This window comes from Magallana gigas, chromosome 10 (genome assembly GCF_963853765.1).
Source record: "Magallana gigas chromosome 10, xbMagGiga1.1, whole genome shotgun sequence".
In the NCBI taxonomy this organism is placed as follows: Eukaryota; Metazoa; Mollusca; class Bivalvia; order Ostreida; family Ostreidae; genus Magallana; species Magallana gigas.
This window is the reverse complement of record NC_088862.1, coordinates 16,366,184-16,388,555: the sequence shown is the minus strand read 5'-3', so window position 1 is coordinate 16,388,555 and position 22,372 is coordinate 16,366,184. Positions and strand designations below refer to the sequence as shown.

Sequence of the window (22,372 nt, the reverse complement as noted above, 5' to 3'; positions counted from 1 at the left end):
CTGCATGTCGCAACTGCAAATGTTGTTTATATGTATATATGATGTACAGGGCCTGGTATATGACATATTATATTACCAATTATAAATATATATTAATAAACTCCCATTTATGATTACTGTACTGAAGGTGAATATACGGCCATCTTTGGCTACATTGGAGGATAAGAATGTAAACATTTCTTGAACTGGCCTGTTTCTGCCCGAAAGTGACCAAAACTTTTGCCAAAATATATAAAAGCAATAAATATGCAGTCCTACATGTCATTTTGTTTGAAAAGGATGCATACTTTTAATTCATTTTTTAATTTTGTGTTTATGAAATACTTACATTCTATGTATATTTTCCCTTAAGTTTGCATTGGAAATCTGCGAACACAAGGAGCTTTGACTTTCAACTGTCACAGCTTATGAGCACAAATATAAAGGCCATTACACGTTTTGAATAGATTTGTTATTGTATGATTAAATAGTAACGTTCAAACTTACGGAACCAATTTGATATGTACTTATAAAAGATAATCGTTAAATCATATTTTGTCCCTATTTCTGTTAAAGAAAGTATTGATCAACAATTTGATTCTGCATATCATGGGACCGGAAAGATTAGTGTTAAGTGTTAAAAGTATACACGCTAGAAAGGGGAAAGCGACGAACATTTTGGATGTGATAAATTAATCTTCAAGTTTGATACAATATATTGCTTTCATACATTTTTTCAAAGATATGATGGTCTCGAAATTGTGATCCTTAGAAAAATGTTCATAGTTAAGAATTAATGGGCAACTTTCCCTCTGTTGCTGTTTCTTACCGTTAGTTACATTATGTCATTAAAATATATCCTATGAATATACTTTTAACATGTGCAAATGATAATCATATATCAACTAAGGCATCATACTGGGTGGCAAACAATTATCTTTATAATAATTCGTAAATAGTGACCATTTGCATTCGATAAGAAATATTTTGTTCTTTTTACAATATAGTTTGCATTGATAATATGTGATTGATATTATTTTCATACCCATATTTTAATGTTTTGAAGCAATAAACGATTTTTTTTCCTTTGCATTCGAGCAGCCTTTTTTTTTTAATCAGATGCTATCATTTTTTTTAATACAGAAACCGTAAACAATAAAGTAATAAGAATTTTTTTTAACTGTCAAAACAACTTTTATAATTTAAAGGTTTATAATCCGATTAGAAAGATCATGTGGGTCACTGATTGTGAAATAAACAATGTGAGCAAAAACTGAATAAGGTCATTTAAATCACAAATTTAAATTTAAATAATCAAAACCATCATTATTGCGAATGAAACAAATTGCAGTTACAATCTTAAATAATGATACATATGGCACCAGATATGTAAATATGTCTGTCTTATTTCCCATGAAAGTGCGATAAACAGGAGACAATACATACAACTAAAATTGGCATGTTAAAAATGTCAAACCATCCATGTACATGTAGCAGGTCACTGAACTGCGAATTTCATGTAACCAATATACACAGCAAAATGTGCAACCTATGTTTTACGTATGTTACACATGTTTACCTTACGTAAACATAAGTTACACATAGGTTTAACATTGTTAACATACGTGTCTTTGCATATGTCACATAATTATGTGAAACGTATTAAAAAAACACCCCGTATGTTTCACATCAGTATTAAAACTCATGTTTTACATATTATTACCTACTATGTTATTTTCTTTCTATATGTTTAACATATGTGTGACTAACCAAATTTTATATTGTGCATGATGCATTTATATGTCTCATATGTGAATTACACATAAAAATCATGTATTATTTCATGTGCCATGTGTTAAAATCTACCCATTTATATGTTCTGAGGAATGAATTAATACTATTTAGATTTAACTACTTATAAGATACAAAAACGAAACAAAAATCATACAAAGAACTAAAAAAAACACAATTGTTCAGATCACTTTAAATTTAATTCCACGCGGGTGCATTACAAAATAAATCTTTATTATTAGTCTTCAAAATTTCCAGTTTCTGAAAAGAAGAATAAAAAAACACCATAACACATAAACTGGGTTGTCTGAAATTTTATACATACATGAGAGAGAGAGAGACGGAGAGAGCGACAGACAGAGACAGATAGTTGGGGCAAAATAGAAAAGTCAGAAATGTTAAACATTATTATATAAACTTTTTACCTCTAGTGTATATTCGGCCTAACTTCTGTCCAACTCCACCTTCTCACTTTTAAATATATTTCCTTGACGAGGCATTCTTAACTTCTTTTTAAATTAAAAAAAATATATGCATAAAAATATGCATTAAAATTTCCGGTAGACCCAATCAGTAAGAATAAATCACTTAGAGTAAGTGAGATTTTAAACATTACCAAATAGTCAATGTAAGAAAGTGTATGATATCAATCTATGAAGTCAGAACCTTTTTTCACAATTATTGCAACCACAGTGCAGCTATCTTGAAAGTCAAGACGAATGTCTTGATCCTAGATTGTTCTTCACAATGTCCTCTGACTACATCCAAACAAATCTTTTATAACATCCATTTGCTATAAAATATATTTCACATACAGGGAAAAATACATAAACAACTAGGCAGATTGCTGAACATATATAGCATTTTATAAGAATATAAAAAAGGCCAAATATACATTGAAATAATTAACCTTTCAACAAAAATAGTTTTCATATAATATGTGTATTAAACGTTTTATTAATATTGCAAAAAATACTTTTTAAAAAATGCTTTCATTAGCAAATTATATGCATTGAATGAGAAATGTATAAGCATAACTTATACATGCTTTAGCATTGCTGAAAATCAAATTAATGTTCAACAAAAAGAAACTGTTACCTGTTGAGTCAGTAAATTTATGTGGGCCTTTGCAGTTATAATGCCGTGTATTATCTCCTTATGCACACTGTACTGTGAGCTACTATTAATATATTCTTCAAACACGAACGCCAAGGATTGTGCGTATATTCTAGTAATATGTTCCGAATTATAAAAAGAATTAAATGAATATATTTACAAGAATCTTTTACTTCTTATCTTTGTATTGCTTTTTTGTGTACATCTTCAATCCTCTGCAGTTGAAGCGCGAAATGTAAAATATATCATCCACACAAAAACGCAACGACTTGTAATGATAGCATTTATTCTAGGTATACGTTCCAAATATAATACTTGAAAATTCAACGAACACATTTACTAGAAACCCTTTGTATTGCTATCTACCGAATTAATATATACTTACCATACGTATAAACATTTTCCCTCTTATGCCATTTGTAGTGAAGCGTAAAGTTAAGAGAATCAAGGTTATTGAAAATATTATTATTCGCATGCTTTTTACAAAGCTAATTTATAGCAGCGAATCAGTTTCTACACGGAGTGAAACATTACAATATTACAAATGGCTGTGGATGTTACTCTCCAAATATCTTATCCCTGAATGCCTCACGTCTCTAACTTTGAATAACATTGTAGACACTATTTACATGCAAGTCAAAATTAGCATCTAATGATCTTTACATAGTTTTCAAGCAGTTCATATCCTCTACTTTGTCAAAAACTTTAAATTTTTTTTCAAAACTCTTCTTTAGATACTAGACGAACCTGTAGAAAAATAGAAACTTCTGTGTAAAACGAAAGACCATTATGGTTTAAAACTCAGCGAATTTAAATGCGTCGATTCGAATACAATTTAAATTTGTAAGTAGATACTGTTTCTAATACTAATATTAATAGTTCAGATAACCTAACAATAATTAATGTGACAACAATTAGATGATTCGAAATGAAAACCTGTTAAACTCATTTTAAATGGAAAATAAAAACATAGTTTTCATCTGTCATGTATATTCTTATACAGAACATTCCTACTCCTGAAATTATTTTGTTAATTTATTTTTAATTTCGAAATATATACCTGTAACAATTGCTCGTACACTAGTATCACATACATATCGTCTATGGTTGTCAAGTGTCAAGTGACAGTATGGACGGTCATTATAAGCTATGAATTTATTTTGGCAATCCGGTAAATTTCGCAACGAATCTTGATTACTTTCAGTGCAGAGTATTCCCTGAAAGAAAACCACAGATCAAGATGGAGAAATTAGATGTTCAAGATTTTTTTTCGTTTGAGTAAAATAAGGGCTTCCCAGCAATTTGTGATTTCCACTTCAAGATTAAGATCAAATACATGCATCTTCATACTGATCATTATTTTCTAACTTTGATTACTAGAGTATCGTTAAGATCTTTTTAACTTTATGACTTGAATTTGCAATCAAGTAAATAACGATTCATTAGTGGATAAGTATATATGTACAGTACTTCGTTCTTTTGGTTTCTTCATCTGTCAGTAAGTACTAGAATACGGACATATCAATTCATAAGATCAAGATGCTTTTAAAATGACATAATAACATCTGTGCTCTCATTACATACCTTACTAACGGTGTCGCAAAAATCTCCGGAATAGCCCGCCTTGCAGTTACACTTTGCATTGATGGCTAGTTCTCTGGAGTAAATTAATTGTCCACCATTTTGGCAAGGCCCATTGTGAGTGTAACTACAGCAAAACTCGTATACCATATGCAAAAAGCCACTGAAACCATAATGAATGTCAAAGGTCTTTACCATAAGTCTAGGTTTAAACATGGACAATCCAGAAAAAGGAGTCGCTGTCAAATGCCGTCAATATTTTGCTTAATTAAGAATATCTTGTTATTTCAACTAATTACATGCATAGGTCACCTTACCGTTAACGTGATTCAAACTTCCATTGTTACGTGGTGCGATCTTCTTACAAATATCCGAAATTTCCAATGTGTACATTTCGTATGCGCACACGCATTTTGGGTTTATGTAAAACCTACTGCATTTTGTCATTGCTCCAATGTAGTCTGTTTAAAAAAAATAGTGAGAAAACAACTTTTCCAAGCTGATTGTACTTTGTACTTTGTGGTACGTTAAAAAATGTTGGTACTTAATTACCTGTTTCTTTATGAAAACACTCTGTCTCATAATTTGAACGGTTAAACAATTCTGAAAAACAAACGTATTAATAACTATAAGCACTTATTTAAAGTCATTTGCGTAATACATTGAAATAGAAACCCAACCATCGTGGTGATACAATAGGCATTGTAGAGGATTCGATAGCAGGGTTTCGTATTACGTGTGGGTTTTTATGCAGACCAAAACTGCCGCATTTAATTAACACAGTCCAAATCAAATACATGTAGTAAGAAAGATATATGATTGAAAGTATTAATTTTAACGGATTGGGTTTTTATGATAATTAAAACAAACAATAAGTACGTTTGCAAAACTTTTATTTAAGCAATAAACTATATATTTTTTAATGATCTACCGTTGTTTTCCGCATATTTTACACTGAAATATAGGCACATTGTTAAGAATGCTGGATCGTCAAGGCCATTTGGGGTTCTACCGGTATTAGTCTCCTTTAGACGAAGAACATAGAGTTCTATATAAGAGTTCTATATATAGACATAAAAGAAATTCAAAATTAAACCAATAATATTTGGATTGTTTTACAAATGAATACTTTATATAACTAAAATTGTCCTATATTTATAATCATATGCAAAATGTAAAGGTAGATCTGAAAGATAATTGTTGACCACCCAGTCCCCTTAAAAAGTGTTTGTGCCACTGAATATTTTTTACATGGCAAAAATATCAATCAGTATTGCATCAAACATGAAATTGATAACGAGAAATAACGGAAAAGAGAACATTGTGAAAAGTATTATTTATTAAATCGAGCATTATATCTAAGGAACCATGCTTATGTATTCTGTAGCAATTATGTCATTGCATCCACTAGAGTTAAGTATCATGACGTTAAATATTGTAACAATGATTACAAATGTATGTAGTGCTCAATGAGGCTAAAACCTTTTTTATTGATGAGATTATGAAGATTCTGTAGTTCAATTAAAAGTGTGGAAAGATGGAGAAAAGTTATTCACTTGAGTAATACTATATTTGTAAGACTGATACCGTATATAGAATGTGTAAGATACAAATTTTATTAGTAGACATAAATATAACATGATTATATACCATGTAGTATTATGTAAATGATAGTATTTAAATGTTTTTAAACTTCTTCAGTTAAAGATTGCTATGACATACCCTTTTCTCTTTTGATAAAAACTGCATCATATACAATGTCTATAAAAAACAAACATCATTAGACTTATATCAAAACTCTAAAACACAAAAGAAACTCGATCGCATACATCGGTCATATTCAGTAATTACTACAAACAAGTATTTGCGTTAAGTCATTAAATGTCTGTATAATAGCTTATGTCACTAGCAGTGTTGCCTTTTTACTTTTTTGAAATAATTGTTATACCAGCCGTTTTAAACCTTTTTGTATTTTTGGATGTGATGGTTATCTTCACAAAGAGGATGGCACAATTTTTAAAAATTAAATTTAATGTTTTTAAATTGTTATTTCCTGTGCTTGCATTGCCGCCCCATTGACATTCCGACATTTGTAATTATCTTCAAGTGAGCAATAGTGTTTACATTTTCATTGGATCATTAACATAAATTTCCTTGTTTAAAATTCATATCTTTTTTTTCAATCGTGTTGATAAAAAGATTAAATTTCCGGTAGTAAATTCTGAATTATATAATTGTAATAAAGAGATCATCCTAGTCACATTAATAGTTAGATATAATCAAAGTACTGAAATACTGAGGGGAGTTGATTTTATCGATTATCATTTATTTTAAAATCAACTTATCTTGCATGGCAATTAGTTTCTAGTCTGTATTTGAATTACGCGCTTTTTATAATATGGATATTTAGACTTTTCTGACAAGAATTTCGAGAAACCCCATATGAATCATGCTGTGTAATATTTAAAGATTGATTTCAAACTATGTATTAGTAATTGAAACAATTCTGAAAATTGTATGAACCCAAGCACTATTGATATCGAACTCTCGTCTCGCAAGAGAACCTTTCTGCTTGTCGGAGATTTACGGAGACAGCCGAGCGTTTGGTTGAACGAGACTACATTAAACTCTGGCGTAGTAATATATGAGACTACAAAAATATCTAACTTGTTCGTATTATATAAAATCTGACTACTTTCAAAGTGTTTATAGATAAGTTTCCTTGAAAAACAATGCTTCAGCATACATTACGTCGAATTTTTCTATTATTTTCAAGAACTAAGTCTTGTCAGCGGTGGTGATTTGTGCTTAGGTCCAAACACTGTTTCACTTTCGGTTTGCCAGAGTAACTGCATAGGAGAGTTGATTAAAATCAACTCCCAAAAATGAACGATCATGGCAATACTTAAAATTAAGGTATTTTACTTGTCATATTTAAATTCACTTACTATAGATATATTTATTTATTTAACACAAAATTATGAAGAAAATCAATCTTAATACATTGTATAATAAACCGATATTTTTTTTCTAGAAAACTATACTTTTTTGCGTAAGGCTTACTAGAGAAAAATTATAAAAGTCTTGCATTCTAATTATTTTTTTTAGCACGCAATCTTTCAACTTGTGATATGTTTAAAACATATTCTGTTTAAAATCTAAAATTTAAAAACATTTCATTTCATTATATAAACCAAAACAGAATGCATTATAATTATGAATGTTTGAATATATTTTATGTTTTTCTTGTACAATTATAGAATATTTGAATATATTATATGTTTTTCCCGTACTATTACAAAACGCTTATACTATGACGTCATAATGAACTCTGAAAAGCGCAACATATACTTGATGTTATATGACGTCACAATGATCATTTGAAATGTATGTACTTATGTATCTATGGTGATTGTTCAAAACTCCTGAAGATTATAATGAAACCGGTAGAGTTTTGAATCGGCTTTCTGTTATATATATATATATATATATATAATTTTTAAAAATGAGAATTAATTTCCCTCAGGCATGTAATATTTATCATATAAGAGTTTCCTTTTATGTTTATTTATTGCTACAGTAATAACTAAAGTACAAAATATTTGTGTCACCGGTAATATTGGGTGTCGTTTACTACAACACAGCTATATATATTTAATAAAAAAAAACCAATAAACTAATATTAATTGCTTTCTTTTTTCATCTGACAATATATTTATTTGTTGGTTTAAATTTAAAATAAAGCTGCAAATAGATATTTAAATCAAAATTAAATCGTGTTTTCTGATCACAGAGAATGAGACTTGAAAGCATACGTCACAGTTAAGATAAGAGAGGTTTTTCTTAGATCTGAAAAGCAGTTGTCATTATCAAGGTTTAATAGTGATGAACTGCTTTCTTATCAATGCAGACGTAGTGTCGGTGTGTATTGAGTTTAACAACAAGATAACCAATGTTTAACTAGTAAAACAGCGCGACTTTACAGGAAGGAACTATTAACACTCAGACATTTGTTCATTCTTCCAAATTCGACTAAATCTGAGACTGTGAATGTTGGTTTCTTTAAGGAAAATAATCCTGATTCCGACACCATGGCGTCTTCTGAGGTAAACAATGAGATTGTTAATTGTAACGATTTCACAAAATGTTCCATTTGCTTTGAAAATTTCAAATCACCAAAATGTCTTCCATGTTCCCATTCGTTCTGCCATGAGTGCTTAAAGAAACACATTGAGGCTTCATGTCAATCAAAGCTAGCGCCTGTTGGGTTCTCTTGTCCCCTATGTCGGGATTTCATTCCGGTTGAAAACATTTCAGCAAAGATAAGCAACTGGGCGAACGATTTTCCAAATAATGACACCCTCAAAAAGATATCTGAAACTTTGCAAGAAAATCTTTGTGATAGCTGTCAAAGAGACGGAGAAGATGAAGAAGCGAAACAATTTTGTTTGATGTGTACAGAAAAACTCTGCAATATGTGCGCTAAATATCACAGACGTAACCTTCTCACAAAAGATCATGAAGTTTTGTCATTTGAAAAATTACAAAAATCACCCATTGCCACAGCAATGAAGAAGTCATGTAGAGCCCATGCGGGAAAAAACATTAAGTATTATTGCAAAGACCATTCAGTGCCTTGTTGCACAGCTTGTGTTTGCACTGCACATAGAAAATGTGACAACATTGAAACGGCCACGGAAACAGCTGAAAGATTACGTAAGATGGAACACAATAAGTTGTCCTTGGCTATGGCAAATCTAGAAAAAGAACTGATGGATATTAAACAAGAACTTGAGAAAAATATTTCAAACATTGAAGAAACATCCGACAGTTTTTTCGCGAGTGCAGAAGAGTTGTACACAAAGATTTTGAAACACGTTGAAAGAGTAAGAAATGAATTTTTAAATAAGTTGTCTAAGAAAACCAAGGCATGCAAAATAGAGTTGCAGGAAAATGCAGAGTCTATTGAAGACAAAATTGTTTACCTAAAAAGATGTAGAAGATCGATAAACGATCTTACAGAAGAGACCAATGATGACCAGTACGTCCAGGAATTTCATGAAACCAGCAAAAAATATACAACGCTGAAAGATCTGTATTCCAAAGCCAAGTTTCGTCTAAAATTAGTGGGTTTGTCGTCCATTCCCATTGCACAGGACATTGAACGCACTAAATTTTTTTGCGATGTTAACGTTGAAACGATAAAGAAATTCTTTTCAGAGGAAAAAATGCCGTATAGCAGATTGACAAGTGATATCAGTTTTAATAATGAAAGAAGAAAAGAAACGAAGGACAGGAAAAAGGAATCAATGAAAAAGAAGTGATCCATAGATTCTGATCCGTAGATTGTTGACTCTTTTGTTTGGTTTCTCTCCACATTTCTTTCAAATAGCTATTAGATTTGTAAAACATAAAAATGTTTCATTTATGAACTCCACTGTATGGAAAGTGCTTATCGAAAATGTGGTTGATTTGGGTCATTAGCTATATTGATTGGGGTACTCTTGTGTATGTTTGAAAATGCAGAACTTCAAAGGGGATGAAGAATGCTAAATATTTTAGAAAAGTTAGTTTTGAGGTATTGTTGAAAACCTTGTTACTCAATTTCCCATAAAAATCATAACTAAACTCGCATGAACAGTGTTATTATAAGAAAACGAGCTACTGTTTGTTTGAGTTTATGCTAAAATTTGTTTTCAACAAATTTTTTTTTTTGCGATTGCTATGCTATTTTTGCCAATCCGTCCAAAAAACAACGAATGAAGTTTTATTAATCTTATGATATGATGATATTAACATTCACATATTAATTATATAGATATTGATAATTAGTAGTATTTGGTATGTGGTATAGCAAATGGTATGATTGGTTTGGATATATATATCAGTTAGTGCTATATTAAACTTACTAGGATCTACAATGTAAGAAGTATTTCCAAATGTACCTATTGCATCAATTCTACTTCAACAACGCTTTGTATCACTGTCAATGCTATCATAATTATTATGATTGAGGATAAGTTACATTTTAATTAAACAAAGAAATGCTTCCTTTGGTGATTCATGAGGGATAAAAAAGGTGAGACATTGCATTCTGCAATAATCGCTACGTTCATAAACCGCATTAATCATTAACGAAAAGAATATCTTGTTCATATCCACATCTGTCTTTGGTCGTAAAAATTAACTAAATTTTTTAAAAAGAACATGAGTAAGATGAAAGAAACAGCCAAATCGTCTTCTATGGGAATTTGAGTTCGTGTAGTCTCTGAATTTTCTTAGGTTGTTGAATCTTTCAAACAAATCGACAAACAGATGCAGATTTCAGTCCTGTCCCTTTTTATAGAACTATGAATGTACAATCAATTTCCGTAAGAAATAGAGGAAATCATACTTGGGGGATGTAAATATTTACAAATGAGCCTACAATATCATGTGTTGCTATTTATGTAAAAAAAAATTATCATCAATCTAGAATGAACATTATAAACTGTCTGATTGTAATAGTAATAAAAAAAAACCATATCTTTGTCGTGATATTTTACCGGGCTCAGCTGAAACCAAAGCCCTTGCTGTAGACAGGCAAATCTTCAAAATTACTATAAATAATGCCACAAGCTAATACGGCTTCTGGTATACCAAGCAGTTTCACCCTGGTGGTCCTATATTTAACACAGTAGATAATAATAATAGCACATCCAAGAAAGTAACAATGCAACCTCGTCTCATCAGTTTCTACTCCGTTTCTGCGGTCATTGCACGATCTACCATAGAGTGTCGTTGCTGATACATGTGCGATGTTATAACAAACACAGGACAGAGAGAGAGAGAAAGAGAGAGAGAGAGAGAGAGAGAGAGAGAGAGAGAGAGATTGTCTGTCTTTTACTACACTATTTGCATTAAGACACGTCAAAGGAGACTTTTTTCAGTACTTTAGTACTTTCATTTGGTTAGCCCCAACCCCAAACAAAACTCTGAAAAGAACACTAACAAAGCAAAAATGCTAAACAACTAGATCTCGTTACGAGTAACGATTAGGTCTTCCACCCGATTTTGTTTTCATATGATACGATGAAATATCGATATTCTCTGCCAAATCTGCGATCTTGGTGAATCTAGGTTTTTTGTCTCGAGACCGAAAACGGACGAACAAAAGAGGTTTATGAAAATAAAAGCTAGGTTTTTTTTATACATTTGTTTAGTGTACACCACTGTTAATCATGGAAGATGAAACACCAAAGATAATCAGTTAAACTTGTGAAAAAAATAAATTGTTTGAACTCTTCTGGTGAGTACCGGAAGTGACGGTTGACAAAAGAAAACCCGTTAAATATATCTTCAATCGATTGTCTATCATTTATAAAAGTTTGTGTCTCAATCACTTACAGTGACTAAAATCTCGCTGGTATCAATTTTGTAAAAAGGCTAGGTACCAAAGATATTTGAAATCTTGATTGTTTTCAAGTTATCTGTAATACAGTTTACGAGTGTCTTGGCCCCTCATTTAAGGGGCCAGTCCCTTTTTCTTGAGTTCAATCGAAAGGTCTCACGAATACTAACATTTTTTGTTCTTACACCCATCTAAAATTGTTGTTCATTTTTGAGATACAAATGATTGAATATTTTAGGGGCCAGCCCTCTAGATCCTTAATGGGGACAGACTTTAGAGTTTTGATTAGTGGAATCGATTAGAATCATCAATGCAAACATTTTCTTTTCTACATTGCCTAACAAAATATGTCTCCTTCTCAAGATATATTGCATCAAAGTTTAAGTACTTTGACCCCTTAAAATCCCTAATTACGTCATAAATGGGTGTGAAAATGATTTTACCTGATAAATATTGCTACAATCAACAACTTTGCTTCTATCTTGCATTACAAAATTTTGATCGTTTTTAAGTTATTTGTAATAGAGTTTACGAGTGTCTTGGCCCCTAATTTAAAAGGCCAGCCCCTTTTTCTTGATTTTGTTGGAAAGAACGTTTAATTATCTACTACTTTTGTTATATATGTCTTAACAAAATACCAACTGATAAAAAGATACAGATGAAAACGTATGAAAATTTTGAATGAAAATTCGTACTCAATTTTCGAGCCCAGGCGAGCTCCAAGAAATGGCGCCACTGGCGTAAAACAACATAATAGTGCACAACTTCAAACTATAGACTACCTATCCTGAAAATTTCATAGTCATATCTCTGATAATTTCTGAGATCAGCTCTGCACAAAATAGGTCGTGAAAATGTGCAAAATGGCCGATAAATCGGTACCGGAAGTGACGACAGAAAAAATCTCAAAAATGTATGAAGTTTACATCAAGTCCCATCTTCTGTGAAAAAATGATTGAAATCGGTTGAATAGTTTTTGAGAAATCGCGTGCACAAAATTTGTGGAAAAAAATAATAAGAAGAAGAAACTAGACACGATCTCGTTGCGAGCAACGAGGAGGTCTTCCGTCCGATTTTTAGAAGAGGAAATGACCTTGCCTTTTATCTTACTCAACGAAACATATCAGGAAATGCAGATTTGATCTAAAAGAGGGATGGATGAAGGATTATACACCCCGTTGGATCCCTAATTTAAAGGACCATCTGCATATTTTATTTCATATTAAATAAGAGGTCTTTTGACCTAATAACAGGTCTAATGACCTGTGATAAAAAGATATCGAAGAAAAAAAATAGGGTGTGCCTTTGTGAACGGAAGACCCTAATAACAATAAGAATAGAAGGGTCTTCCGCTGAAGACGGAAGACCCTAATGATAAAAAACTGTTTTCTAAATCTTAATTGATGAGTGTTTTTCAACTTGTATTACAGTCCAACAACCCTTTTATGTTGAATATTTTAGTCAGAAAATTAAATAAAAAGGAGAGAAAGAAATAGATAGAAAGAACAAATCTTGGCTCAGGCGAGATTAGAACACATGTCTCAATTTAAACATGGCTGACGCGAAATAATTCCCGAATTTGTCTTTGAATTTGGGGCGTTTCCGCCCGGGAGAGGAGCTGAGTTTTTGTATGAGATGAATAACAACGTGTAAGATGTCTGACTATTCAGGTTTGGTAACAGTGCGAGGTCATTTGAAATATTGATGCTTGTTTGTGTCTGGAGGAGGGTGAAAAGACCCGAGCTTGATTTTCGTCGTAAATAAATCGAAAATAGAATTTTGAGGTGTGAATCTCGGATTCGGTTAACAACAATTAGGGCAAATCCTAAAACAATGACTGATGCATTTTACCCAGGTATTTCAGTATTGAGAATTTTTTTTGTGACGTTTACTATTATGTTTGACTGTTTTATTTCAGCAGGATTGATAAAATCTTTATAAATGTAGAAATAACGAAATCAGTAACACGTAAATTTATTCGGTAAAAATTTGATGACAGTAATTTCCACAGTTCTAACATTCATAAGTAGTTCACACGCTATCGTAGATACAGACTAAACGGAAAACAAGAAATATACATGCAACAGAAATATTACGCGGCTGCTTACATCCCTTGTACTGTGTATATTTTAAGTCCCCGTACAGGCTATACTCGCCGTTTGATCTCAGGAATTTCTTCTTAATTGTTCAATCCGCTGCATATTTCACAGACAATAAGAATGGGGTCCGAGGTACATTTACACAAAATTTTATTAGGATTGAGTAAGGGGCTCGGGAGTTAGAATTTTTTTCTACAGTACATGTCAAGCACGCCAATCGAAACTCGAATGCCCAAAAATTCATATCTCTCTTAAAAATGAACGAATAGGTCTGGTCATTAGTACAGTAATCTAGACTTGAACTAGGTTGAAAATAAAGGTTCAAGATGACAGATCCAGTAAAATCAGGCAAGGAAAACTAAATGATTTTGTGAATAGGACGGGGCGGGGGGGGGGGGGGGGGGGGGTCGGTGCGTGTACTGTGTAAATTTAATTTCCACGTATAGGCAATAAGCGCCGTTTAATTTCAGGAACTCCTTCTTAATTGTTTAATCCGCTGCATATTTCAGACAATAAGAATGGGGTCCGAGGTTCATTTTCACAAATTTTCGCTAGGATTGAGTAAAGGGCTTGGAAGTTAGAATTTTTTTTATAGTACATGTCAAACACGGCAATTGAAACTCAAATGCCAAAAACTTCATAACTCTGTTATTAATGAACGAATTGGTCTGGTAATTAGTACAGTAATCTAGAATGGTAATTAGTTAAAATTAAAGGCCCAAGACCAAAGATCAAGTAAAATCGGGCCGGAAAAACTAAATGATTTTATGAATTGGGAGGGGGGGGGGGGTCGGTCGTTGACTGCTATATTAAACGTAGAATATTAAATTCTAAATATCACATATTACACAATTTCTAAATAAAATACATATGTTAGAACAATATATAAGCGTTGATTGAAAGATGTAACAATTGATTTTTTTACATCTATTTATTCTTAGGCTCAAACACTCAGAAACGGGTGGTCAGTTTTAAAACCTTGTCGCAGTCACCCGTTCGTTTGTATAGTTACGTGTATAAACTTCGGAGGCTTTTCTTAATCCCGACAGGCAACAAATTTGTATCAGTATATAGACATGCACAAAAAAGGAAAAAAGTACACCATCTTTAATAAAAATGACTTTTTAGCGTTGACTTCCAATCAGTAAGAAGACAATCATTTAACAATGAATTTCAAATTATTTGAATCCATAGACATTATCCCGTAACTTGATATAAAATATGTATAATTTTTGGACGCCAATGTACATTTAGCTTCTATCCAATTTACTCCACGTTACCTGTACTAGTTCTTTTTCAAATGCTAAAACATTTGTACTTGAGAGAGAGAGAGAGAGAGAGAGAGAGAGAGAGAGAGAGAGAGAGAGAGAGAGAGAGAGAGATTACATAGCGTTTTATAATGTTCAGGAAATCAATATATAAGCAACCTATGTCAATAAACGCATGTATACATGCATGTGTGTATCTATATATGGGATTAAATACTAAGCAGTCCTCCTTTTTAAGCCGAGTAGAATTACGTGGGTGCATTGCTAAATGTTGTGTGCATACAGTCATTGAGAAAGCGGCATTTCTTTGATGCCGGCAAAGCGACCCAGCGAACTCTAATGCGGTCGAACTGCAGGGGCACTTCGGCGGCATGTCTTTGATGTCAGCGATGCGACGAGCGTCGTAATTTAGAGAGCTGCTGACAGAAAAGAGCTCTATATTTGTACTAAAAAAAGCCCCTATTTTTTTTTATTTATGACAAAAATAAAACGGAAAACATTCAAATCCATCATTTTAAAGATAAACCCATTAATCAAAATACAAATGAGAGAGAAAAAAGATTCGGCACTCAGGGACTGAACCCGGGTCGCCTGGGCACAAGTCCACCACTCTAACGACTGAGCTACGCGGACCCTCGCTTCAGAACTTTGGAGTCCAAAATCTCAAGAATGCATGGATTGATTTTAAAACGAATTTCATATTCTGAAGTTTTGAGAGCGTCTCTATCGAATGAAAAAATAAAAAAAATTCAAATCCAAAAAATTAAAAAATTAAGGTTTTTCATTTCCTTCCGGTGACGACCGGAAGTGACGGCGGACGTTTGGATATGCAAAGGGCACTGCGGCCGTTCACTCTCTACCTTCTCTGAAAATTTGAAAGTCCTATCTTGAATACTTTTTGAGAAAAATTGTGAACAAGCAAAAACATAAAATCTTTTATATCTCGGTACCGGAAGTGACGATCAAAAAAATCTCGTGTAATTTTCTTACAAATTTTGTCATGAATAAGATCTGAAAGTTTCACGAAAATCGGCTGAAGCGTTTTCGAGAAAACGTGACAGAAAAAAAAATAATAATAACTAGACACGATCTCGTTGCGAGCAACGAGGAGGTCTTCCGTCCGATTTTTAGAAGAGGAAATGACCTTGCCTTTTATCTTCATCAACGAAACATATCAGGAAATGCAGGTGTGATCTCTTAAAGAGCGATGGATGAAGAATTATACACCCTGTTGGATCCCTAATTTGAAGGTCCAGCCCCATTTTATTTCATATTAAATAAGAGGTCTTTTGACCTAATAACACGTCTTATAACCTGTAATAAAAAGAAACCGAAGAAAAATCAAAGTACTGAAAGTACTGAAAAGCGCTAACCTAGCTTGGTTCTAAGAAAATTTACTGTGTGCAAGCGTAGGCGGAAATAAGCCTTATTGAAATTTTGGTTTATGTTTAATGAATATCAATTTAAAGTATCGAAGGCCAGATTTCTTTAAATATATGTTACTTTCTAAAGATGATGTGAATTAAAGCTGAACACGACTTGTATATGGATACTTGCCTGAAAAAAAGATATGTTAAAATCACAAATTATACCTTTTGAACAGTAATTTATCACAGTGTTTGACATTTTCCTGCAAAGAATCGATTTCATTTTTCTATATTTTAGCTTCTGAATACGCACTATATTTTTTCATCACTGCGTAGCATCCCGTGCTGATGTACGTAAGCCCCGCAAACCAATCGTATCTACTCGGCCATTTCCGTCACCCAGATAACTGGTTCCCTATACCTCTTACCAGTTTAAATGATGTATATTTCTGCTCATAGAGGGCAGTTATTCCTTGCACCGGAAATAGAAGTCTAACGACAATAAAGCGCTGAGCTATGCTTAGCGCTTTAAGGTGGCTCTATACACCCACAGTTTATTCCAATTTTCAATAGAAGACCACAAAACATATACTTATCAAATATTAAAATGACGATAGGGATACTACAGGTATTTTTAAAGATTTTTTAAATGTTTTTTCGTGTTTTGTAAAATATTTTTTTAAAAGACAGCTATCGACAAATTGAGAGAAATTATTTTGTCATATGATGGATATTTCCTTCGGACACAAAAAAAAAAAATATAACACTTCTTAACATTCAAAAATGTTATTATTGCAATTTTTTTAGTATTTCCCCAAAACATAATTTTTCATATGTTCTTACTCTGTTGACAAATCATCTGAAAAAGTTGCTTGATGTTATAAGAAAATGTATTTTAATAAATGTGACATAAAAAATTGAATGAAAACCATTGCAAATAAACACAAAAAATATTTTAAATTTTATTTGGTATGAAAGTTCCTCATGTAAGGGTTATCGTTCCTAAGTCCCAAGGCCCAAACACCTTGGGGACTTTTCATTTCTGAGTTGAAGAACATTTCCTAAATATAATGTTGGAATGATAAATACATACATATTTCATTATAGACTTTGTCCTGTATAAGTGAATATATTCGCTTTAATGCAAAACTAAGTCAAATAAATAAAGGGGATCAGTGAATAGGCTAATAGGATTTATGTATCCCAACCTGAGAGAAATTCAAAGCAACCCTCTCTTCCCGTTAGGTGTCGATATTAATGTGCATTAAAGTATATTATAATTGAAATATTTTCACCTGTTTAGAATTTTCTTTCACGGTATTCAACCAAAAAATACGTTTTAGAAATTTTTGGAAAGTTAAAAAATTTACTGTTCTCAACGGGAATCGAACTCATGACCTACTGGTTTGCAGTGAACCCACTAACCCACTGCGCTACGGTGTAACATATCAATGATGCTAAAGAAATTCTTAAAATTTTTATACTTGATTTCATTGTTTATTTCGATAAATAATACCACACAACGTGAAGGTGTCACATACCACATTACTTGTAGTAATGAATTTTCCAATTATCAAATTAAATCTATCCATTTACAATCGGCAATCCTCGGCTGATTCCACTACGCTCCATACAAATGTTAATGTCGAGTGCGCGAGACATCCGAGTAGTTCCGAGTGAGCCATTTAACAAATTTTTCAAAATAGCGGTTCCCATACAATTCACCTCAGTTTAAATCAGCCAGTACCGGAAATGCATGTTTCCAGATTTACTTTTTTGCGTACTGCGTCATCAAAAAGTGGTGTATAGAGCCACCTTAAAAAGAGGGTCTTCCTTTGTAAACGGAAGACCCTAATAACAATTAGAATAGAAGGGTCTTCCGCTGAAGACGGAAGACCCTAATAATAAAAGACTATTTTTGTCTAAATCTTAATTGAAGAGTGTTTTTCAACTTGAACTTTAGCCCAACAACCCTTTTATGTTGAATATTTTAGTTAGAAAATTAAATAAAAAGGAGAGAAAGAAATAGAGAGAAAGAACAAATCTTGGCTCCGGCGAGATTAGAACACACAGCCTTTGCAGATGTCTCAAAACATGGCTGACGCGAAATAATTCCAAAATTTGTCTTTGAATTTGGGGCATTTCCGCCCGGGAGAAGAGCTGAGTTTTTGTATGAGATGAAAAACAACGTGTAAGATGTCTGACTATTCAGGTTTGGTAACAGTGCGAGATCATTTGAAATATTGATGCGTGTTTGTGTCTGGAGGGGGGTGAAAAGACCTTAGCTTGATTTTCGACGTAAATAAATCGAAAATAGAATTTTGAGGTGTGGATCTCGGATTCGGTCATTACATGTACAGTAATCTAGAATTGAACTAGGTTGAAAATAAAGGTTCAAGATGAAAGATCCAGTAAAATCAGGCCAGAAAAACTAAATGATTTGTAAATAGGAGGGGGGGGGGGGGTCGGTGCGTGTACTGTGTAAATTTAATTTCCCGGTATAGGCAATAAGCGCCGTTTAATCTCAGAAATTTCGTCTTGATTGTTCAATCCGCTGCAGATTTTACAGACAATAAGAATTGGGCCCGAGGCTCATTTTCACAAATTTTCATTAGGATTGAGTGAAGGGCTTGGAAGTTAGAATTTTTTTTATAGTACATGTCAAACACGACAATTGAAACTCAATTGCCAAAAACTTCATAACTCTGTTATTAATGAACGAATTAATCTGGTTATTAGTACAGTTATCTAGAATGGTAATATGTTAAAATTAAAGGCCCAAGATCAAAGATCAAGTAAAATCGGGCCGGAAAAACTAAATGATTTGATGAATTGGGAGGGGGGGGGGGGGGTCGGTCGTTGACTGCTTTATTAAACGTAGAATATTAAATTCTAAATATCACATATTACACAATTTCTAAATAAAATACAGATGTTAGAACAATATATAAGCGTTGTTTGAAAGATGTAACTATTGATTTTTTTTACATCTATTTATTCTTAGGCTCAAACACTCATAAAAGGGTGGTCAGTTTTTAAACCTTGTCGCAGTCACCCGTTCGCTTGTATAGTTACGTGTGTAAACTTCGGAGGCTTTTCTTAATCCCGACAGGCAACAGATTTGTATCAGTATATAGACATGCACAAAAAAAGGAAAAAGTACACCATCTTTAATAAAAATGACTTTTTAGCGTTGACTTCCAATCAGTAAGAAGACAATTATTTAACAATGAATTTCAAATTATTTGAATCCATAGACATTATCCCGTAACTTGATATAAAATATGTATAATTTTTGGACGCCAATGAACATTTAGCTTCTATCCAATTTACTCCACGTTACCTGTACTAGTTCTTATTCAAATGCTAAAACATTTGTACTTGATGGAGAGAGAGAGAGAGAGAGAGAGAGAGAGAGAGAGAGAGAGAGAGAGAGAGAGAGAGAGAGAGAGAGATTACATAGCGTTTTATAATGTTCAGGAAATCAATATATAAGCAACCTAGGTCAATAAACGCATGTATACATGCATGTGTGTATCTATATATGGGATTAAATACTAAGCAGTCCTCCTTTTTAAGCCGAGTAGAATAACGTGGGTGCATTGCTAAATGTTGTGTGCATACAGTCATTGAGATGGCGGCATTTCTTTGATGCCGGCAAAGCGACCCAGCGAACTCTAATGCGGTCGAACTGCAGAGGCACTTCGGCGGCATGTCTTTGATGTCGGCGATGCGACGAGCGTCGTAATTTAGAGAGCTGCTGACAGAAAAGAGCTCTATATTTGTACTAAAAAAAGCCCCTATCTTTTTTTATTTATGACAAAAATAAAACGGAAAACATTCAAATCCATCATTTTAAAGATAAACCCATTCATCAAAACACAAATGAGAGAGAAAAAAGATTCGGCACTCAGGGACTGAACCCGGGTCGCCTGGGCACAAGTCCACCACTCTAACGACTGAGCTACGCGGACCCTCGCTTCAGAACTTTGGAGTCCAAAATCTCAAGAATGCGTGGATTGATTTTAAAACGAATTTCATATTCTGAAGTTTTGAGAGCGTCTCTATCGAATGAAAAACTAAAAAAAATTCAAATCCAAAAATTTAAAAAATTAAGGTTTTTCATTTCCTTCCGGTGACGACCGGAAGTGACGGCGGACGTTCGGATATGCAAAGGGCACTGCGGCCGTTCACTCTCTACCTTCTCTGAAATTTTGAAAGACCTATCTTGAATACTTTTTGAGAAAAATTGTGAACAAGCAAAAACATAAAATCTTTAATATCTCGGTACCGGAAGTGACGACCAAAAAAATCTCGTGTAATTTTCTTACAAATTTTGTCATAAATAAGATCTGAAAGTTTCACGAAAATCGGCTGAAGCGTTTTTGAGAAAACGTGACAGAAAAAAATAATAATAATAATAATAATAATAATAGAGGAAAAGAAACAAAGCAAAAACAATAAGGTCTTCCGTTTCCAACGGAAGACCTTAATAATAATAATAGAGGAAAAGAAACAAAGCAAAAACAATAAGGTCTTCCGTTTCCAACGGAAGACCTTAATTGTACGAAAACTATAAGGTCTTCCGTTGGAAACGGAAGACCTTAATTATGTTATTCCTTAAATGACTTTTATATGGCAAGTCTTTATAATTATATGAATACTGTTTCTGGAACTCTGATTTTGCATAATGACGTGTTTATATGAATAAAGAAGTATCGTTTAGAATGTAAAAGAAAGTGGGCGCTTAAGATGTACATTCGGCAGGAATCTGGGCGCACAAGGGGAGTGAAAATTTCATCAATTAATTTTAAACATTTTTCGAATTATAACCGTTATTTGGTTTCTGTTGGATGTGGAATGAGTGGAAAAATATTTGTAATGCAAAAGGTTTTATCATAATATGGGTCTAAATATATCAACACGATGCAATTCATGCAAAATCCTACTTATTTACAACTGTTTTTAAATGATTTTGTTGTCTCTGGGTCTTCTCTCCACAAATTTGAAACGTGTAAAGATAACACATTTCAACATTAAAAAAGTCGCTTTTTTAAAAAAGATGGAGAGATGACCCAGAGATGACTAAGTATGTACTTTTAAAAATTATTTTTTGAAGGATAAAAAACAAAGTCCATTGATATGACAGTGTTGTTCCAAACAGTACTTTACATCGCATATTGACAAGTCTCGCATGGCTCAGTGGTTTCGTCCTGGATTAGTGAATACAAACATGCAGTGTTTTGGGTTCAAATCCAACTGGTGGTCTTTTTTTTTTAAATTAAAACTTTTTTGTTTTAAATGTTTGTTATTATAACATAATGTTGAATTATAATATACCGGTATATTTTAATTTGTCGTTATTGATTTCTAGATCTGCTGTATGAACACTATTTTCTTTTCTTATTACTAGTTTTTTAGGATATACACAATATTTCATCAAAATATGTTTGCATTAACATTTCCATTATAACTAGTAATCGGTTTACCTCTCATTGTCATTTTTGAAAGCTTGTGAGTTTTTTAATAACCGGAATAGCCATGTATTTCGACTCTCAACATAATATATTATGACATTGCCTTTCGAGGTTATAGACATTTAAATCACAATTGATTCGTGTCGAGAATTCCTGCAAATTTACAATCTTGTGCGCTCACTTTCTTTAATATTTTTACATAATTTGTAGTACTGAGTATCAAGTGCACAATTTGCAATACATAAGATTTACCCGTAAAAAATATAGCCGACATGACAACAAAGAGTAGCTTTCAAAAATTTAC

The 22,372-nt window shown here is 32.7% G+C and overlaps 1 protein-coding gene and 2 long non-coding RNA genes across 6 annotated transcripts; 1 reads left to right on the top strand and 2 right to left on the bottom strand.

The window, feature by feature from the left end:
- Window positions 1-1,948: 1,948 nt before the first annotated feature.
- On the bottom strand, window positions 1,949-4,602 carry LOC105337525 (uncharacterized). Of its 3 annotated transcripts, XR_010710383.1 has the most exons (5): window positions 4,471-4,602; window positions 3,947-4,103; window positions 2,437-3,633; window positions 2,196-2,279; window positions 1,949-2,031 (listed from the first exon to the last, which is right to left on the bottom strand). It is a non-coding gene; the product is annotated as an uncharacterized lncRNA (long non-coding RNA). The 3 variants fall into 3 exon arrangements; XR_010710381.1 differs by having other exon boundaries at window positions 2,437-4,103; XR_010710382.1 differs by lacking the exon at window positions 2,437-3,633.
- Window positions 4,603-4,609: 7 nt separating this feature from the next.
- Window positions 4,610-7,501, bottom strand: LOC136272386 (uncharacterized). Of its 2 annotated transcripts, XR_010710380.1 has the most exons (4): window positions 6,190-7,501; window positions 5,020-5,070; window positions 4,785-4,928; window positions 4,610-4,630 (listed from the first exon to the last, which is right to left on the bottom strand). It is a non-coding gene; the product is annotated as an uncharacterized lncRNA (long non-coding RNA). The 2 variants fall into 2 exon arrangements; XR_010710379.1 differs by lacking the exon at window positions 6,190-7,501 and having other exon boundaries at window positions 5,020-6,183.
- Window positions 7,502-8,339: 838 nt separating this feature from the next.
- On the top strand, window positions 8,340-10,980 carry LOC117686592 (E3 ubiquitin-protein ligase TRIM45-like). The gene has a single exon (XM_034461815.2). It carries the CDS (start codon window positions 8,559-8,561, stop codon window positions 9,789-9,791), a length of 1,233 nt encoding a protein of 410 aa, XP_034317706.2. The 5' UTR covers window positions 8,340-8,558; the 3' UTR covers window positions 9,792-10,980.
- Window positions 10,981-22,372: the final 11,392 nt, after the last annotated feature.